This window comes from Haplochromis burtoni, unplaced genomic scaffold (assembly GCF_018398535.1).
Source record: "Haplochromis burtoni strain Fernald_Lab_line unplaced genomic scaffold, NCSU_Asbu1 Contig_15, whole genome shotgun sequence".
Classification (NCBI taxonomy): Eukaryota; Metazoa; Chordata; class Actinopteri; order Cichliformes; family Cichlidae; genus Haplochromis; species Haplochromis burtoni.
Window position 1 is genome coordinate 2,388,512 of NW_024582376.1, and position 19,961 is coordinate 2,408,472.

The window sequence follows — 19,961 nt, forward strand, 5'->3', positions numbered from 1 at the left end:
CATGCAGTGTGGAGAAAAAAAGCAATTGTTTTCTGATCGGCTGGAAAATCAGGAGGACTCAACCTGTTTTTTTATGGACATTTCTTTCCCAGTTGTGTGTTCAACAAAAGTCTGACCCATAAGAGATTAACACACTATTCCCATAGAATTACTTTTCTTATCTGCCATCAGTTACCAGGAAAACACCTGGACTTATTTTGAATGTCACACTCACATGTGTATCAGTCTGTACTATCTGCATTGTAGGTGAACTTGGAAGTTGTGTGTCTCGTATCTGTCTCATTGTCTATCACCATACAAACAGCCTTTTGTCTGTTGCCGTCTCAGCTGCCTTCTGTCTGTCATCATCTGATGTCTATCAGGGTGACTGACTGGTTTTGCGATTAAACTCTGGTGATATACTAGCTCTAGAGATAAGGATGTTTTTTGGGCTCACTATCAGACCATCTTCTTAGTAACTGGTGTAGACTCAGGCTCAGAAACCATACCACAACACTGGCTTATTTTCAGACACTCAAACGGGAGCAGCCTGATGACGGAGTGTTTTGTTGTGTGTATGTCTGTGTGTGAGTGTGTTTGTGTGTTTTAAATTCATGTTAATAAAATAAATACATTTAAAGTTATGTAGGGTAATGAAAATTTGCATGTTGTCTGGTTGAAGCATGTATTCTTGTGAAATCTGTATATACAGTGATGGTTCCTTTCCAGGTGTACAAGCTGCATGTTGCACAGGGACTAAAACACCCTTGCACCATCAGAGACACAAGCTTTTCAACTGAGTGCTGATAACAAGCTGGATGGTCCTGCTTCTGGATCACGTTCTTTTTTGCATCATAGAACTTTAATCTGCAATTGCTGATTGTACGGTGAAATGTACTCACAGACGATGACTTCTGGAAATGTTCCTGAGTCCATCCAGTGATTTCCATGCCACTTGAGTATCCCAAGATCCGTCTTGTTTCCAGTATTGGTTTTTGGCCTTGCACCATGCACTGGGGATTTCTCGATTACTCTGAATCTGTTGATGATATTATGTACTGTAGATGATGAGATATTTGTTCTTTGCAGTTTTACATTGAGGAACATTATTTTGAAATTGCTCCACAATTTGTAGACTCAATTGTTTTTGCAAATTGGTGAACAACTGCCCATATTTATTTATGAGAAACTCTGTCTCTCAAAGGTGCTCTTTTTATATCCAATAATGTTACCAATCTGTTGCCAGGTAACCTAATTGATTGCGAAGTGTCCCTCCAGCAGTTTCTTCTTAGTCCACACCGCTTACTTTTTCACCCTTTTGTTACCCCATCACAGCTTATTTTTAACACGTTACTGCCATTAAATTCAAAATGAGCTGTTTTTTCTCTCCCTAAAATGGTAAAATGTCTCAGTTTAAAAAAAAGTTTTCTATAATCTGTTGTGAATAAAATGTGTTTATAAAATTTGCATTCCTTTTTGTTGACATTTTACACAGCGTCCAAACTTTGTTGATATTGGGGTTGTGAATTAATCAAAATACGATAAAGATAACATAAGATACACTTTATTTATCCTATTTATTCTAGGTTTATGCTAGCTTACTAGGCTAACTTAGCCTAGCTTACTAAGCTACGTCGGTTGACGTAGTGTTTGCTCTGTTTATCATTCATGTTTTCTATTTGCTGTGACTCTGTTTTGTTTTTCCAGTCATAAGCTGTGGGTTAATGTATTATCATTTGCCTATTGCGTGGTGTGTGACGGGGCAACGAAGGAACTTGTTATTGCTATGAAAACTATAATTTGGAGCTCTGCAAGGCATCATTAGGAGGGTTAAAGTATGGTTTACAGAGAGCAGTACAATATTATGTTCTGTCAGCACAATAACAAGTCAATCTGCTGTGCACCACTTAACTTTCCTGGAGGTCTGACCTGCAGGTTGACTGAACTACTCAGGGTGCTGAAAATTACAGCTGATGAATCTGTTTATAATATTGATCAGCAGTAAATGATTTTACATGTAATTGTTTAATTCATCTGTTTTGTCTGCCCATTTTAAATATGAAAGCAAGGTTAGTTTATTTTATTTCTCTTTTTTTTTTTATTAGAATATCGTAAATTGGAAAAACTTTTGGTTTGGTTTATTGCAATTCAAATATTTCATGCTGGTTGTTGTATGTTTTTAATTTCTGTGTTGTCAAAAAGTTTAATTTACTTTCTCTCTTTTATGACTGCAAAGGGACTTGATCATCTTCATTATGTTTGGATTATTCATGTTTAAGGGAGCAGTGGTATTACTTTGTCTTTAATCTTCTGTTAAATTAATTGTTCTTGTGTCCGTTTCTGTCTCCGCTCCTGTTAGGTGTTGTGAGTGCAGCGCCTCGCTGTCCCACTGGTATTATGAAAAAGATGGCCGGCTCTTCTGCAAGAAGGACTACTGGGCCAAATTTGGGGAGCTGTGCCATGGCTGCAACGACCCGATCACCACTGGCCTCATTATGGTAAGAGGATCTGCCACTTAACTCATCACTTAGCACCCCCACGGTTCTTGGTTTGCCGATAAACCTTGAGTTCAGGCCGTGACAGACCCATACACACATCTGAGTCTGTACGTTTACAGCCTCACTGGCTGCTGTGTGCCAACAAGCGTAGATTTTAATAGGACATGTGCCAGACCTATAACTGACCCTGATGCCTTTGGCAGCTTAGAGAGATCTTCTTACAGACCTCCAGTGAAAGTCCGAGCTCTTGTTGTGACACAGGAGAGGTTTGAGTGCACAATAGATGTGGCCACAGTGCTGGAAAGCAGATAAACTTGGCTTCTGCTGATAAGTGCTGCTGCATTATAGAAAAGACAAGATACCAGCACCAAAAGAGACTTGTGTCTATTTGTTGATTAGTGATGGAATCACACACATTCAAAGCCTGGAGAGACTGATTAATATTGTATGTTGGTGTAATAAAATATGTTGTCGTTATATATCTGAGGGCCCAGTTTCCCTGCCAGTGCAATGCCAGCAGTAGCAGAAATGCAAATGGATGGCGGGTTTTTTTCTGATGTTGTTTTGTGCCTGTTTGCAAATCTCCTGGCGTGTTAACTCGTCGTTGCTGAGGTGGTTGGAGAGATGCAGCCAAGATGATATTTGGATGGTTCACACTGTAATTTCAGCTGCAAAAAACAGTCTTCCTATGCTGCTAAGATCACCTCTTAGCACAAACATTAAGCCATTTCCAAGAGATTCCCTTACAAAGCAAGTTCAACACACCAAGGCTATGTTTTCTGTATCTGAATCTATATTTCTTACTTGACTATTATTCCTGGCTACAATCAACATCCCAACTAGCAGAGATATTCCAGGAGTGATTATGTGATTTTCCATAGAATGATCGTCAGCCTGAGGTGGTTTTGTATATGTTGTTCTCTTATCTCTTATCTTGCTCCTGAGCAGAATAGGCCTGCAACAAGTTCCCATGGCAGTGTAGCCCTGTGAGAAGTGAACCGGCTTTGTGATACCAAATACTCACCGTTAACACTGATGTTACCTGGATAAGCCCAAATATAGCTACTTATCTGATCTTTTGTTCTTGTTATTTTAGAAAAGTGAAAGAGCAGTTGCTGCATGCCTGACCTTAAATGTCTTATTGAAGTAACAAACTTGTAAATTTACATAGAAATGTGGTCAGTGTGTACAGTTTGTTCATGAAGCAAAGCTCATTCATTATTAAAGTAAACAGCTGTTTTGGTTTTTGGTATCTCGTGTTCACGATACCCATTAGAGCAAACGTTATTGTTGCAGGTGTTGCAACCAACAACTTTTACTTCGAAAGTGAACATTTGTGCCACACTGTTCACACCTGTTAGCAGTGAAGAGTCTGTGTCTTCCATGCAAGCTATGAGCGACCAGGGCTACCTGCTTGCGACCAAATCAGGGAGGTTTTTGCTGCAGCTGTCTAGAGGTGCAACATTTTACCATAGTAAAATGTGGTAGTCGCAGTAAGATTTGTCTAGTGGCTCTTTGAAGTAATAGTGTGCAGTTATTGCCACCCACACGCTGGTGGTCCTTTGATGGGGGGAAGCTGAGTTCATTCTTTGCATACCGAGTATCTGGTTTTCCACATTTTCCTCCTGGTCAGAAGCAGAAGCTAGCAGAATGCAATGTTTGGGTTCATGTGTGTATTTTATCATTACTCTGCCTCCAGACAGCTTGCCCTTTGCTGTGCAATCTCAGTAATGATACAGAGGAGACTGTAAAGTGAATTAGGTGGAGTGATTGCTACCTCTTTCTCCTTCTCTTTCTTGTTTATTGCTTCTCTTACAGTGCAGAGTCACTGATTGACTGTCTCTGCAGCTGCACTTTAGCAAATTTAAGATTGGTGAGCCAGTCAGGCTTCAAGATGGCCAGTCCAATTGTATCACTGTGCACACATGCAGACCAAGGTCAGCTCCCTACATCCGTGCCACATCCCATAAAGAAGGAGAAGCCTACTCCCATCCTGCACAGTCACTCTGACGCCTATGCAGATTAGTAGGAAAGCACAATCCTATTTTTAAAAATCACTGAGGCCACTGCACCTTAAAAAGCTGCTGTCACAGTCGGTGAAACCATTTTGAGCTCCATCATGCAGTGATGAGTCAGAGTCTGCAGACAAACATGGAAGAGCTGTTTTTGTGTTTCACAGGATTTCATCTCTCCTGCTACAGTAATGTCCACAAGCAACGCCTAGATTTAGTGTTTTTTCTTTGTGTGTTTACTATGTGCAGTTTATTGACATACAACAATAACACAGCATCATCAGTGCTTCATTCATGATGCATCCATAAAAATGCTTGTCCGTAAATCAAATTACAAAGCTATGGATTGTATGAAATGCCCTCATGCTCTTGCTTTTAAATGTTTGGGGTATATCAGATCATTTCAGTAATTTTCCCAAACTAACAGTGCAACAAGAGTGCCAGCTTTGTGCAGCAACTTAGTGTGTGGAGATAAGAAGGTAGGCAAAAGCTCACTTTCACACTTTCCAGAGACAGTTATTGCTTGAGTAGACAATATGAATGCCTTTGAGACAAAGGTGCAAAAGTCTGAAAGTTTTTCCATTCACAGATTAGAGAAGCTTGGAGGAGTTAATAAGCTATTTGCATCAAGCTGGTATATAAGAACGCTTGTGTCCTGTACATTTTAGTTCGTTTTCACATCTCAACTATCTAATACAAGCAAAATTTGACACTTTTTTTTAAATTCACGATTACACTGACAGTGTCAAAGTAGAAAATGAATTAGAACTAGGGGTGCACTAATTGACCAGGCAGGGATTGGAATTGACTGGTCATCCTCACACATGTCCAGTTGCGAGCTGGTCTGTTTCATGCATGTGGAACAAATGCACAACAGTGTAGATAGGCAAATAGTCATGTGCACAGTCACACACAACATGATAGAATTAAAGTAAACTGCAGGGGAAACACCATGAAAGCAATTGTGACAACAAATCACATCAGACTCTTAATTCACCTTCACCCAGCTGAACATGGACATTTAAGGAGGCTAACAAATTCTTAACATGCCTGTAATATAATTCTAAGTACCTGACATTTGTTTTGTTAAATATGTTGTATGAGCTTCTGTTTGGTAAAGAAAAAGATCTCTTTGAATTTGGGGGTTCAGCAACTCATTTTCAGTTAATTATTTACACCTGCTTCCAGAGTAAAGCACTATATTTTTAGCTGTCTATAGAAGATCCTGTAACTCACTGCAGCTTGGGGGGATTATAAAGAAATTGTGAAGTTTAATAATGTCTTTCATAATGAAAATTCAATTTTGCATTGAAGAAAGTTGACTTTTACTTGCACATGCTGTCATTTTTAGAGAGGAAGTCAGAATCTAAAAAAAATGGTATCTGTGGGTCACACTTGGAGAAAATCCAAAAATGGGATAGCCCAAAAAGTTGAAGTTGATCCTTCTCTAATCAAAACAGGACAAAAACACAAAGTCTGTGCAGTTAAGTGATTAAATTATTTCTTCAGTGTAATAAAACATCGATTCCAGATGTTACACGGTTACTCTTCAGAAAGACTGAGTTTCACTGGTTCTTTTTTCCTTTAGGCACTTTAGGACTTTCTTGTAGTGGCTCCACAGTGCAGTAGTTTACACCTTTGCAGATCCTTGGTTTGATCCTGGGAGAAGACAAATCCCTTGAGGAATGTGTAAGAAAGTGCATCCTGCCAAATCAAATATGCGGAACTCCTTCCTATGTTGATCCCTTGTAAATAAGGGGAGCAGCTTTTCTTTTATAACTTTCTTGTACATGTCAGGGTAATATTTTTTATGGTTGAAAATCCCAGAAGAAGAGTCTCTCGGTGGAGACAAGTGGAGATTATTTTGGCTACTACAGTTTCCAGGATCAAGAATGAAATATTAAGCTTGAAATGCTTTGGTGGTTTCAGTCTCCCTTTGAATTTCCTGATTGCTCCGTGTGTCTCTGTTATTGTTTTGGACCGTAACCACTGCTACCCTGTGGATGGGGCTATTAAACCAAATAAATCTAACAGTATGTCTTAGACTGTTATATTTTATGGAAGGGGCTGTTGGTGTGTAAACAAGTGTGTGTCTACAACCTCTGCTGCTCTCAGCACCTTAAGCTGGAAGTTGACAGAAGTTAATTCAGGTAGAGAATAACTCTTAGTTATTTACTACCTACCTGTACTTGCACTGATTTATGCAATGAACAGATGGAATTGAATTCCCTCTCCTCTCATCACTCTTTCCCTCCATTACTCCTCCTCCTGACAAATGAATCTGCAGTAATCCCAGCTGTGCCCCCATTCAGTTTAGAGTCAGTCAGCCTTTCTGCAAACAAATCAGGGCCAAGATCCATCCAATGGAAACTGTGCCAGACATCGACCCGAGCCTGGTAATTATCCAAAGGTTGAGAGTGGATTGTTTTGACTGTTTCTCACTCTTACTTTGTTATCTTTGCCACAGCGTTTTGCTGTCAGTCGGCCTTCCATGCCAGCAGGAACTTTTGTTGTTGTTGACTGTGATGGCTGTGGTGCAGTCTGAGCTCTGATTCTGGACAAAGTGCAAATACAAAGTGCTGTAAATAGAAAAAATGAATAACACTTTTGGAATACTGAGTTTTTTTCTAAGTTGGGTTTACTTTACACAAGTCTAAATTACATTCTTGTTTATTGCATGGCTTAAAAAAGCAGCAGTTCACAGATTTCTGTTAAACTCTACCTTAACTCTTTGAACTTGTCACAGTTCATTTTTGGATTCAGTCCTCTTTGGTCCCTGACCATCTCCACTATGCTTAGGGATGTAGAAGCTCCATTCATATTGTTGCTATGATAGTTGTTTAGGGCTCTGATAGTATGTTTGGGCTAGTTGTCATGCTACAGAGGGAATTTCAAACACCTCCCTGATGGTAGTGCATGATAGATATGAGTCAAAAATGAGTAAAACTGCTTCACATTGCTGCATATTTGAGACATACATTAGTTTTGAAGAAGTAGGAGAGTAGAAGTAGAAGGAACAAAGTAGAAGAGGAAAAGAGCAGAACAGTTCAAGATTGAGAAATGTGGAAATGTTTTAAGAGACATTTTAAGTTGGGTTGTGTAGCACTAAATACAGGTACACTGTAAATATGCTGTATAAAGTCTGCAATACTTGGCAAGCGGCCGCCTGCATAGTAAATCTGATGTGATTTTCAGCTCAGGTTGCATATATAGTTGTATAGGATTTGTCTAACTGAACCAAAATGAAGTTAAAATGGAAAATCAAAAGGAAAAAAGGGAAGACAAAAACATCTACAAAGTAAGTCAAATATATGAATGTGTCTGACATTAGCGCTGCTGCCTGTACTGCCACTTCTGCTCCTACAGAATCATACAGTTACTAAGGCAAAGCTCTTTCCACAAAAGACAAACCAAATCAGAGGACTAGTTAATAAACATGTTGTATAAAAGTGTAAAGGTGATGGGGAAATAAAATGCGCTGAGGAGTCTCACAGGAAGCACTGCACTTGGTTGTTCATGAGAAAGTAAACTTTTTATATTAATTGAAACTATTACTAAACAAAACGATTGTATGGCCTGAGTTTATATGCAGCGTGTCCATCAGGTCCCAAACCCTTTCCAAGTTTGCTGTTTGTTAGTTTTCATTGCGTTGTGTTACTGACAGCTTTGGAGAAATGACGGTTATTCTGGCCCGACAGGCCTTAAACAATAAATCTCAGGGACTTTTCCCTTGCTGTGTCTTAGAATACAAGATGTACTGAAACAGTTGGAGGTAAAATCCGAGGCGTTTCCCTGAAATCACAAGTGTTTGTGAGTCTTTGGAATTTTCTTTTCTTTTCTTTGGCATCATGTGTTCCTTTATGAAAATTTCAAAACCCTGTTACAACATGTGCTGTACTTCTGTTGTGTTCTTGACACGTTACTGTTGTTTTCAGTTTCACTCAGTCAGATGTATCTGAAACTTTGTGCGGTGTTAATGATTACATAAATTAGCTTATTATATTAAAATAAGTTAAATGATGAAATATAGGCATTTGTGTACATAGTTTTTCATTTGAACTGTTCAGCAGATTTAGGTTGAGTGAGGGTATACAAATGTTGCTTTTCATTTTTAGTTAATATTAAGTAATACGTGTGTCTGGGTTGGCTGTAAAACCAGTGGAAAGTCCCAGATCTACACTGAACTTTACCAACTCCCACTGGTCTGATGTGTCTTGTGTGTACATGGGAGTCTGCCAGTTGTTTCTGTAACTGCCTGATGATTCTTTTGCCACTAAGTGAGGACAGATACATCTAATGTGTTGCCAAAACATATGTTTAAGATGCTGCAGTTCAGATTGTGGTACTGCTTTTTCAAGAGCACCCGTTGATCTCATCAGTAACTAACTGGTTTAAAGCTCTCTTTCAGCATGTTGTAATCTCTTTAATTTGCATCGTATTTTGAAGTCTAAATATGAACTCCCTCTCAGAGGCCAGGTTCTCACACTGTGCTCTGTTTGATGGCAGGAAATAGATTATGTTACAATCACTTCCCTGTTTTAAATATTTTAATCAGACATAGTAATCTGCAAATGGCCTTCAGTAAAATGTGTTAAGACACTTGTTTATCATTTCCTCTTCCCGGTGTGGAAACACTGATGAGAACAGCCACCTCTGTGGGCTGAATTCCCCCCCGTAGGGTAGCTGTGGGCTGTTGGGTTTCACTTCTGAGTTCTGTGCCTGCAGCTTGGACTGAACTTAACTTTTGCTTTCTGCAAAGAGGCCAGTTTAGTGTCACACACTATACAGGTTACCGATGCAGTTTTTCACTCCTGTTGCTAATTCTTTCTAGTTGAATACCTCACGGATTGTATTTAGTTCTTTGTTTTACAGCAGTTTGTATGTAGATTTATCTAAAGTTGATTAAAGTCCCGAACCTTGCTTTGCTTACAGCTGGAAATATATTACTTCCCAGCGTTCATCTGGTAATTGGGTTAACATCTCTGCATCGCTTCCACAGAGTGTAATAATTTAAGGAAGTTTGTTTTATTACTCATGAAATCAGCTTCTTAAAGAATATAACACAATCCTAATTAAAAGGATATTTACTTCATAACATACTTGTTGTATCCTATTCTAGTGACATTTCTGAGAAAATACTCAGTTCATAATTTTCTAGTGACATCATAGCATTATAAAAATAACCACCTGGTGAACAGAGGGTGAATTTCCTCCAGTGCATGACAGTAACTTTATCAGATGGGAAATTAAATACTTAATGACTGCTCACTGAGCTTGCTGAGTATGAGTAGAGTACGCTCCTGCATGCAGACAAATTAAGCACAGTAGCAATCCCTCCCTTTTTCTCAATTTGTAAGCAGTGACAGTTAAGCTGAAGTTTTCATTGGATTTCTATAGTGAAATTTGATCATAATGTTAAACCTGGTCAGAACTGCGCAAGTAACCATGAAGCTAACAGTTGATGAATCAGCATTACTTATATATAATTATATATATATAACTTAATATATATAATTAACTAAGTAGTATTCTGCATACTAAGACAGTCAAGAATGTTTTTGTTTGTTTATTTTTGTTTGTTTTTCTCTGCCTTGGGATCATGAATAACAGAAATATTTGCCTATTCACATAGACAGTGTATTATAATGCTTCTTTTGGAGGATCAGGTTTCTTAGTGACTCTGGTCCACGTTTCCGTGACAGTGCCACGCAGATTTGTTGGCTGAACATTCATAATCCAAATCACCTGATCTGCGACATCACAAAGATGCTGTATTAATTTGAGATTTGAAAATAAGACCTCACTTTCCAGTTCTAAGTTGACAGGAGTGGCACAAAGTGTGGTTTTTCTTTCAGCGAGTTCTGAAATACAAAACTAGCCCATGTGGAATCAACAACCATGGCACATTCAAAGTCACTTAAATCACCTTTCTTCCTGATCATGAAGCTCACTTTGAACTTCAGAGGTCATCTTGACCGTGTACATGCCTAAATGCATGCTGTATGCATCCTGGCATGTGACTGGCTAATTAGACATTTAACAACAGCTTAAATAGGTATATCTAAAAAGTGTCCAGTGAGTGTAACTAACCATACTTTTGTACATTTTACATCCTGGCTACAGTGTCACAAGTGAGATTGTTAAGTGGGTATAAAGGTTAAAATTAAAGAATCCCAGGAGCTCTGTCTCTGACTTAGCATTAACATATATCTGTGAGAACTGTGTATGCCTTGTTATATAATTTGTTTACATTTCTGAGTGAAAACCTTTACTGATTATTTTCCTAGAGCTTCAGTCTCTCCTACCAACAAAAAACCCTGCTTGGTTAATGCTGACTTGGCCTAGGACCTTTTGCAAGAGACATTCTTTATATTGAATCTTGAATCATTATAAAAGCTTTTTGTCACTAGACCTTCCAATAATCACATTATTAAGATAATATGAATCCATATCATATGCTTGCCTGGCAGCTGTCTCTCACTGCAGTCTGTCTCCACCACTTTAGTGTGAATGGGTCTGAATGTCTATTAATATCTGCACAGTGCACACTCAGATGGTCCTCCAGCACCAGTCTAAAGTGAGGGCAGAGACTTGGACTTCTTGGCATGCACGACATGTTTGTGCCAAACTGTTCTGTACAGGCTAAGACGGGAAAAGCGCAATAGGACACACCTATTTTACAGTATATGTAACAAAGAGCTGTCTCTGAACTTTTTTTCAACTTTATGTGGTGAAATCCTGCCTGTTGTAATCTGACATTAGCATAGGACAAGACTTAAAAAGTATTTACTATTTAGTTATGCATTTCCATCGATCTGCAGGATGTTGAATGAAGCTTTAGTTGGTCAGAAAAAACACTTAAAATAAAATATTAATTATTATATTAAACAGTTTTTAAAGGTTTAACTTCTAAAATGTTTGCTGCTATTACGTTATTATTTTTAGGCTGTATTATTTTTACTTGGGTTTTACTAGTTTTGTTGATTTGGTTGAATAGTAAGCTTGTGGCTTGCTTTCACTGTGGTTTGCTTTACTATTAATATTTGAGATTTGAAAAGAATCAGTAATTGCAATTTTATCAAGTTTTTTTGTTTAAAGGAAGAAAATAACAAGCCCAGTGTATTCACTTTACCTAGTTCAGCACAACACTAAATTAAACATGCAACACAAACAAATTAGTCCAACCTAAAAAAAAACACAACAACTTTCCATAGCATAACATTCAATAAGTCAGGCCTGTGACTGTTGCCGCTTTCAAAATGTGATTACAGGAATAGGGGGAGAGGGAAGGAATTCTCTGAAGACACCGTGGGGGGTTGGGCGGAGGGGGTGCGAAGCAGCCGGCAAGCTGACAGCGTGTACAAGAGTGGGCTGGGCCAAACAGGAAACGATGATGTCATAGCAAAAGTGAGCGAGAGAGAAGGGGAAGGCAGAGTGGTTGGGGGGGGAGAGGAGGAGTGGCACTGATTCAGAGATGAGCTCAGCTGCATAGGCGTGGGCTGCTCGCTCTCTCCTCCCCCTCTCAGTGCTCTCTTGCTGCCTGCTTTGGCTGCTGCCAGTGTTTTGTTATGACAGCGGGGGAAATCGCCTGCCTCAGTAGAATGAACTAGAACAGCGAAGAGGAGAGACGCCGGCTCCCGTTGACATGGTGGGAGATTTATTTTTCTGGAGCTTCTGCTGTCTCAGGCTGTGGAAAAGGGATAAGAAGGTGAGCCTATTCGCTGATGCTGATGCTGACACTCTGGGTGTCTTCTGATTGATTTATAGTATTCATGAGCCGGCGGGGAGGCAGCGAAGCAGGTCTCTAAGCTGGTTCAGATAGTTTGCCGGTTGCTTCTGCACAGTCTTGTTCCAGCATGCCTCTTTAATGTTAAAGCCAGAGCATGAAATATGGTGTGTTTTGTGTGTCCCTTTAAACTGGGTCAGTGTGTTGCTTTTTCTAATTACAGATATGCGTCTTTTTTTCTGCTCCAGTGTCATGAAAATGTGATGAGCCATGGCACATATACTATTTTTAGGATGCGTTCTTCCTCACATAAAAGTGCTAGCACATTCAAAAAGATTATTTTTAAAAATCACTGTCAGGACATTTTCATTTATTTATTTATTTTTAATGAATGTGGATTTGAGACTTGCAGAAAGAGAGGGAGGGGGGCCGACAGGCTGAATAGCAGCTTTCCAAAGCGGAGGCCAGGGTATGCTGTGGCACTGTACGGTTTGTGACGGTAGGGGGTTTCCATTCAGACAGCATCAGTGTGACCCACTGTCTTCCCTGTCAGCCTTTCAGTCTAATTATGTTTGCTTAAATGATGTGTACTGTAGCTTCAGCTTCTTTTTACTTGATTTCTGTTTAGCCAGCTTTGATTGCAGTTTTGTGCAGCATCTTGATCATACTCTGTGTTAAAGCTTTAGGAAATCCCTTTGACAGATTTTAGTATTTGACCCAGTTGTAGCTCAATCTCAGTGCAGCAAATCAGGTATCAGATACACATGCTCTTCTGACTATTCCCCCACATGATGTCATTTTTTTAAAACACAGCTATTAAAATTTTGTTTTGCTTTCAGTGAACTCAGTCACATATGGACTGCGTATTTCTGTTTAGCTCATGCAGGATGCCTCAGAGGAAAGTTCATTACATCAAGGACGGGTTTAAGCAAAGCCAGATCTCCTATAATCCTGTGAGTCCATTCAGAGTCACCCTTTGCGTTGTTGATATGAGGTCATTCTTTCACGTTTTGCAAGAGTGTTGTTAAGTCAGAGGATCCAACCGGTGCTTCTAGCTGCAGGGGTTCTGTTTCAGAATGGGTGCACCTTTATTCACGTTTGGTGTGTATGCCTAGGAAATTTGTACAAATAGTCAATGGTTTGGATATGCAGACCTGCAAGCGCCTAGTGACGTTATCCTTTGACTGTGTTCCTGTGGTGTCCCAGAGGCATCAGATTTCCACTAATGTACTCCTTAAATAGATAAGTTAAAAAACAATATATTCAAATATATTCAAGTTTTTTCTCATTAAACATCTCACATTTACTTTGCTGTTAATATAGTTTCATAAAAATCATTATGTCTTCACTTTAGACGTGAGATCAGTGTGTCAACTTCCCAGTGCTTTGGCCCTGCTGTTTTCTAGAAAGTTCTTCACGTCTGCGATCAGACATGTGGCATCTGTTTGTGGTCCTTTGTATTCACTGCTGTATAAGGCTTTGTATAAGGCTTTCATTAGTAAACATAATCAGTGAGGAAAATGTGAAATGATGTGATGGAAATGGAAAAATGTCACGAAGAAGATATGAAAGATCTTGAAGCAAAACCGGAGCAAAACAAGAACTAAATGATTTGGGTTGGAACATGACGTATGAAATAGAAATGAGAGACTGTTAACTGTAAAAACGTGTCTTTGAAATTTTATATAAGGAACTGCTGCCACTGGTCTGCCTTAGTTTTTTCAGCCCATGTGTTTGTAACATAATCTACATGCTAATTATAACTGTATTTACTCAGGCCTCAGTGTTGTTGTTTTATCTGTCACTGAGAGTATTACACTGTTGTAAATTCCTAAAAAACAACCTCCAAGGGTCACTTCACATTCCACAGCCACTCTAAGGTTGCACTTATAAATCATTAAAAAACAAACAAAGTTTGAAGGCTACATTAACCTAAAAGTGTCTGTGGGTGACGGTCACACGTTGGTGGTAATGAGGTAACACTCGAAACCACTTAGAATTTTTTCTTCCCCATCACCTCATCAGTACTTCTTCACCAGAAAAACCCCGCAGACTGCAACCACTTAATAACGTGGTGATGATGTATGCTAAACTGTTTAAGGAGTGAGCTCTTTAAACTTGAGGGATCCTCAGTGTTTGGAGAAAATTCAGATAATAGAATTTTTTTTTAACAAACTTAAGTACTGATGTGTCAGACAGTAGATACTTTTATCTACATATAGTATGATATAGTAAAAACAAGATGATGAGGTCATTGTGAAGAAACTTTCCAGCAATGACTTTCACAATTTAACATGAAGACTCTCCTTGATTCTGTTTCACACGCTGATGATGAAATTCTGCTACTAAATTAAAGGCTTCTCTCCAAACATGACTTTTGTTAGATTCACTTGTATGAGCTCTTCTAACATTTAGCCTGTGTGTTGTAAGATTTATCCTTGGTTAAAACTTGTTTAAAACTTGTTTCAAGTGCCCAGTTCCCCAGACATGGATTAGCTAGAACACAAAAACTTTTTTTTTCTTTTTCTTTTTTTACCTGGGATTAGGCTTAATCCACATCTTGGAAAGAAGCTAAAAAATAGTTTTGATGTAGAGATGAGTCATTCAATTCAAGTCATTTCAATTAAATTCTGTGTTATTTATATGCCACTTAATCACAACAACAGCGGCCTCAAGGTGCTTTATAATATCTACAGTAATAGAGAGAAAACGTCAACAATCGAACAACCCCTATGAGCAAACACCTGGTGACGGTGTAAAGCAAAAACTCTGTTTTAACAGGAAGAAAACCAGGTTAAGGGAAAGAGAAGCCATCTGCCGTGATCGGACACGGCAAGGCAGACTGTAGAAGAGAACCAGCGTTTAATAACTCTTATGATTAGACTTAGTAACAAATAATGTACCAACTATTTGGCAAGTGTAGCTGTTGTGTAGCTAACTTCTATCAGTTTGCTGAATATTAAACTAGTTGAGAAGATTAAATAAACTAATTTCAAGTTACAGTGCACTAGGCTGTTAATGACACCAAACAAACCAACTTCCTTCATGAATGTTATCTATAGAATTACATATATACATGTAGAAGAAATTAGCATTAAAACTGCACTTTTAGTAAACTCCACACTCTTTAAAAACATCATTAGTATAAACATTTGAGCACAGAAGCTGCAAAGACCTCAACTGTTCTTTAGCTTCATTTCTCTCTGTCATCCCATGAACATGGCGCACGTGGCAGCAGAGTAACGGCAGCTTGACCCGGTTACACCTGGACCCCGTGGACCTACTTCCTCTCCCCCCCAGGCAGACATGTGTTCTCTGTTTGGTTTGTGTTCACTCGAAGAGGACACGAGGCTAGCGCACACCATCGCACACACTCTTGAGCATGACTATGAGCTAATGCAGACTCGACACACGCCCACAGACCTTATGTCAGGATAGGATGTGGAACCAGTGGTGTATTAATGCATTTGGTGTTTCTCAAACCTATTTTTCTTTTTCTTTTTTCCATTGAGTGATTTCGTATTTCATCTTTTGTCCTTTATTTTTAATCACTCAATCCACACTTTAGAGGGAGACCACGTCCTAAGTGTGAGGGGAGCAGCTGTCGCCTGTCACATGCGGGTTTAAAGAGGGTGTGTGTGTCTGTTGTGTCTGCATAGCAAGCAAATGGCCGCCACAGAGTCAGGGCGTGCAGAGCCACACGTCCGTTTCATCTCCGTCCAGCTGTCCTCTCTTCCTGTCTTCTTAATTTATTTGCAGGGCTGCACCTAAGAGAAATCTACACCTTAGAGAAAATGTGGCGCTAAAAATAATCGGGCAGCTTTTGTGTTTAACTTTACAATGATCTCCCATTCTCACAGCACTTGCTGCTTTAGGTTGTGTTTACATGTCCTTTCGAAGTCACGGTGTAATTTTTATGGCTCCTCTTTTTGTGACTGCTTAGTTGACGAATAAAGAAATTAAGCTGGTCGATTAACCTCGCAGCTGCCTCGTTCCCTGTGTCCATTACAGAGCCTATTTTCTATTTTCTCCTCTTTTGTTCTTAGGATACAAGTTGACTCTTATTCTCTAACTTTTGTTGTTTTTAACTTCAAAAGCACAAACTGAAATATTTAACATACAAATAAGTCAGGATGGGGGCATATTTTATTGCTGTGTAGCTGGAAGGAGCTGAATTACTTTAAAAAGCCATAAATTAATTGCGGGGTCTCCCTTGCTGCAGCTCAAGGCCTCGACATGTGTTTACTTGTTTGTGTGTCTTCACTGCTGTTTTCCCAGGAGGGAGGAGTAGTCGACATATGGCTGTAGACGGAGGTTTTCATTGATTCTTTGATCTTCACTTTTCCCCTCTCTGTTTTTAGGTTTACTACCATTTAAAAGTAGTTCTGCTTAGAGGCTGATTCAGGTTTGCAGGTTTGCAGCCATGAGTCCTTTTTATAATGACCCGAATCATATGCAGTATTGCAGGGGCACAGTCAACGTTAATATTTCATCAGGTATTCTGGTGATTATTTCTCCACTAGTTTATCAGAAAGTTAAATAACGGAACAGCTGAATGAGTAAATTCTGTTTGCATGTGATTGATTATTCTTTGTCCAGCTCTCCTCCACGCGGTGCCCCTTCTTAGTCCTCCTGTATCTCATTAGCATTGTAAATCAGTGCAGTTGAGGAGTGCTGTCAAGGGGTCCACTCCCTCCAAAAATTTCTGCCACTAAAAGCAAAAAATGGACTAACAAGCACAGCCTCTGGGGAGCAAATGGCTCTCACGGGCTTGACCTTAGGTACTTAATTTCATGTCTCATGTTTAATCATTAAGCCTTTGAGTGGGTGGGTCGTTTGCACGGACAGGCGCCACATTACCTGAAGGAGTCGATAATAATACATCGAAGGCTACTTAATCGATTATTTTAGTCGATGAGTGTCGCAACAAGCAAGGACAGGGAGCGGCATTAAAAGTGGGGGGTGTTGATGCTTGATTTTTCTGATCATTGTAGTGGTCTCTGGTCTGAGGAACACCCAGAGCTTCACCCTCAGAGCTGCCAGTATGAATTATCGGCTGGTCTGTTTTCTTTATTGGCCATAACTCAATTCTCTCTCTTGTTTGCAAAACTGCCCCGAGCTCTGGAGGGCATCTGGCAGCAGCAAACTCGATGTTTGTGCATGAGACTAATGATTACCCTCAATCACCAGACCTCGCCCTTCTTTCCAGAGACAGCCTCGTGTTGCTTGTTGCTCAAAAACCCTGAAATATTGCTACATTTTTCGTCTTTAGATAGGAGAAAAATCTATTTAACATCGGACTCCACCACTCTGTTTACATGTTCATTTATGTATTTGCGTGTATGTGTGTTTTTTAACAGGTCGCAGGGGAACAGAAATATCACCCAGAATGCTTCACATGTCTGAACTGCCGATCGTTCATCGGTGATGGAGACACATACGCTCTGGTGGAGAGATCTAAACTGTACTGGTGAGCATCCGTCACTGTAAAGTTTAAACAAAAAAGCTGAGGCGCTTGCTTTATGTGTCACATCCATCATAGCCTGTGAAACTAGTACTCATGATCTTTCCCCAGTTTCATCCTCTGCCATAAGCTAATCCGCTCAGAATCTGTAGGAAAGCTCGAAAGTGTGCCATAAGCTGCTGTTGATTGACAAAATCTCAAATTTATTTCGCTCATTTCTGGCTTCAAAGGGCTTTTTGTCAACATTATGACAAACTGGTGACAACTGGCAGAAGACATGCTCATATCTGAGTGTGGTTTAAGCATGAAACAAGTCATAAAACCATTAAACTGGGAGAAGAATGCTTTAATTATCATATAAACAGTAGCTCCAGTTTGAACATCATATTGTTAGTTGCTAGCTTCCAATAGCTCCAGGGTTGCTTTAATGTTCTTGTCACAAGTTTCAGACTGTATCTATCAAAGAATATCACGAGAGAGGCGGCTAATTGTATTCTGCAGCAACATAATGACATCGCAGTGTCCATAAAGACTTAGATTCAACAAGAACAGTGAGTCTGGGGTTACATGAGAGACAGAAGACACTGAGACAGCCTAAATCTACAGAACTATGGCACCTCCCCCACAATACCTTTGAATTACTCACCTTGAGAGCTGGCGTTTTCTCAGATCATTACATTCAATGAGAGAGTCGCATGTTGCTGACTGACATGACACAGAAAGGATATCAGCAACAGCTTTACAGTTGGGGGGGGCATCACCTCATAGGTTATTAGTCACTTCATAACATTCTGACTTATCAAAGGTCAACCTGACTCAAAACAATGAGTGTACAGTGTTGTCTTGGCTGAGCCGAAGCAACATGTGACACTGTGAAAATTATTGTAATGAGAAGTTGATTTTTCATACAAACCTCACGAGGATTCCTATTATCTCTTTTATTACTGCTGTTCTCATTTTTAGAAAAATAAATAAAATAAAAATCAATTCTATTTTTAATCTCTACTTCTGTTCCTCTCTGGCTCCAGTGGTCACTGCTACTACCAGACCATCGTGACCCCGGTGTCGCTACCGGACTCGCCATGCTCACGGATCCCTCACACGGTCACACTGGTGTCCATCCCGGCCTCCGCTGATGGCAACAATGGACGCAAAGGGCGCGGTTTCTCCGTGGCGATTGACCAGCCGCTAAGCCCGACCAACGGCTACAGTCCCGAACATGGACACACCGTCAGAGTCTCCCAGTGAGCCACGTTTGTGTTTTGTGGATAAAATGAATATCGTGTTTCAGTTTGTGGAATGTAGAGCAAGTGGAAAATGAAGAGGAAAGGCGGAATGAGTTAAGAGATGCAGCATTAGGGAAGGTTAATGGTGGAGGACAAAGGATAAAGGAGGGGGATTTATAAATGGAGGCCAGAGTGATAGATGAGATTCATTTAAAATGTATAATAGAGTGGAAGGATAGTCACTGTTATTCAAATGAGCTCAGACTTATCTGCTCTCTGGACAATACTAAAAGAAAAATGTCCCCTGTGTGTACAAAGGTGTTTAAGGAGATTTCTTTTTGTTTCCAGGGTGGATGCCGACTGCATCAGCCCAGATGTGAAAAATTCCATTCACGTTGGAGACCGGATCTTAGAAATTAATGGGACGCCCATTCACAACGTTCCTCTGGATGAGGTATTCATCACTATTTTTATGTGTTTGCTGCTAAACGATGATGCTTTAGTTTCACTCAGGCGGTTCTCTGTGTTCCATTGTTTTGGAGGAAAATGGGATGATATCCATCTTCAGCTTTTGAGGATTTCCAGTGGCAAGATGAGACTTAATAATATAACCAGCTGTTTAAATAAATAAATGTTTCAGTAAATTCATAAGGGAAGTTACTGAAACATGAGTGCTTCATCTAACCCTGAACTTATAAGCAAATCCAACCAGAGCACTTCAATGAGCCGATATATCCTTTTAAGTTTTGAAATGCATTAGTGCCGTTCACTTTTTGATCTGACCATCCTGTCTGATCTGTCTCTTCTTCTCCAGATTGACCTGCTGATCCAGGAAACGAGCCGGCTGCTGCAGCTCACCATCGAACACGACCCTCACAGCCAGTCGGGACAGGAGGGAGGCTCCTCGGAGGCTGAGGACCAGGTGGACGGTCCGTTGTCCACCCCACTGTCAGAAGGGCCCAGCCCCATCCTACCCATCACCCAGCCTCCCAATCCAGACATCAGCAACCTGAAATCCCGCATCATCACGTAAGACATCAATGCAGCAGCTAATAT

At 39.9% G+C, this 19,961-nt stretch overlaps 1 protein-coding gene across 3 annotated transcripts in view; it reads left to right on the forward strand.

Annotated features, from left to right (window-relative positions):
• Positions 1–19,961, forward strand: part of limk1a (LIM domain kinase 1a) — a 64,552-nt gene that overhangs the window by 29,881 nt on the left and 14,710 nt on the right. For 2 of the 3 annotated variants that reach the window (XM_005915880.3, XM_005915881.3), the window contains 5 exons: positions 2,339–2,477; positions 17,576–17,685; positions 18,708–18,923; positions 19,254–19,359; positions 19,720–19,934. In XM_005915880.3, the coding sequence (XP_005915942.1) occupies positions 2,339–2,477; positions 17,576–17,685; positions 18,708–18,923; positions 19,254–19,359; positions 19,720–19,934 (786 nt within the window). Of the gene's footprint in view, positions 1–2,338; positions 2,478–11,840; positions 12,198–17,575; positions 17,686–18,707; positions 18,924–19,253; positions 19,360–19,719; positions 19,935–19,961 lie in introns of those variants that run through there. The other variant, XM_005915882.3, reaches the window with a different exon arrangement.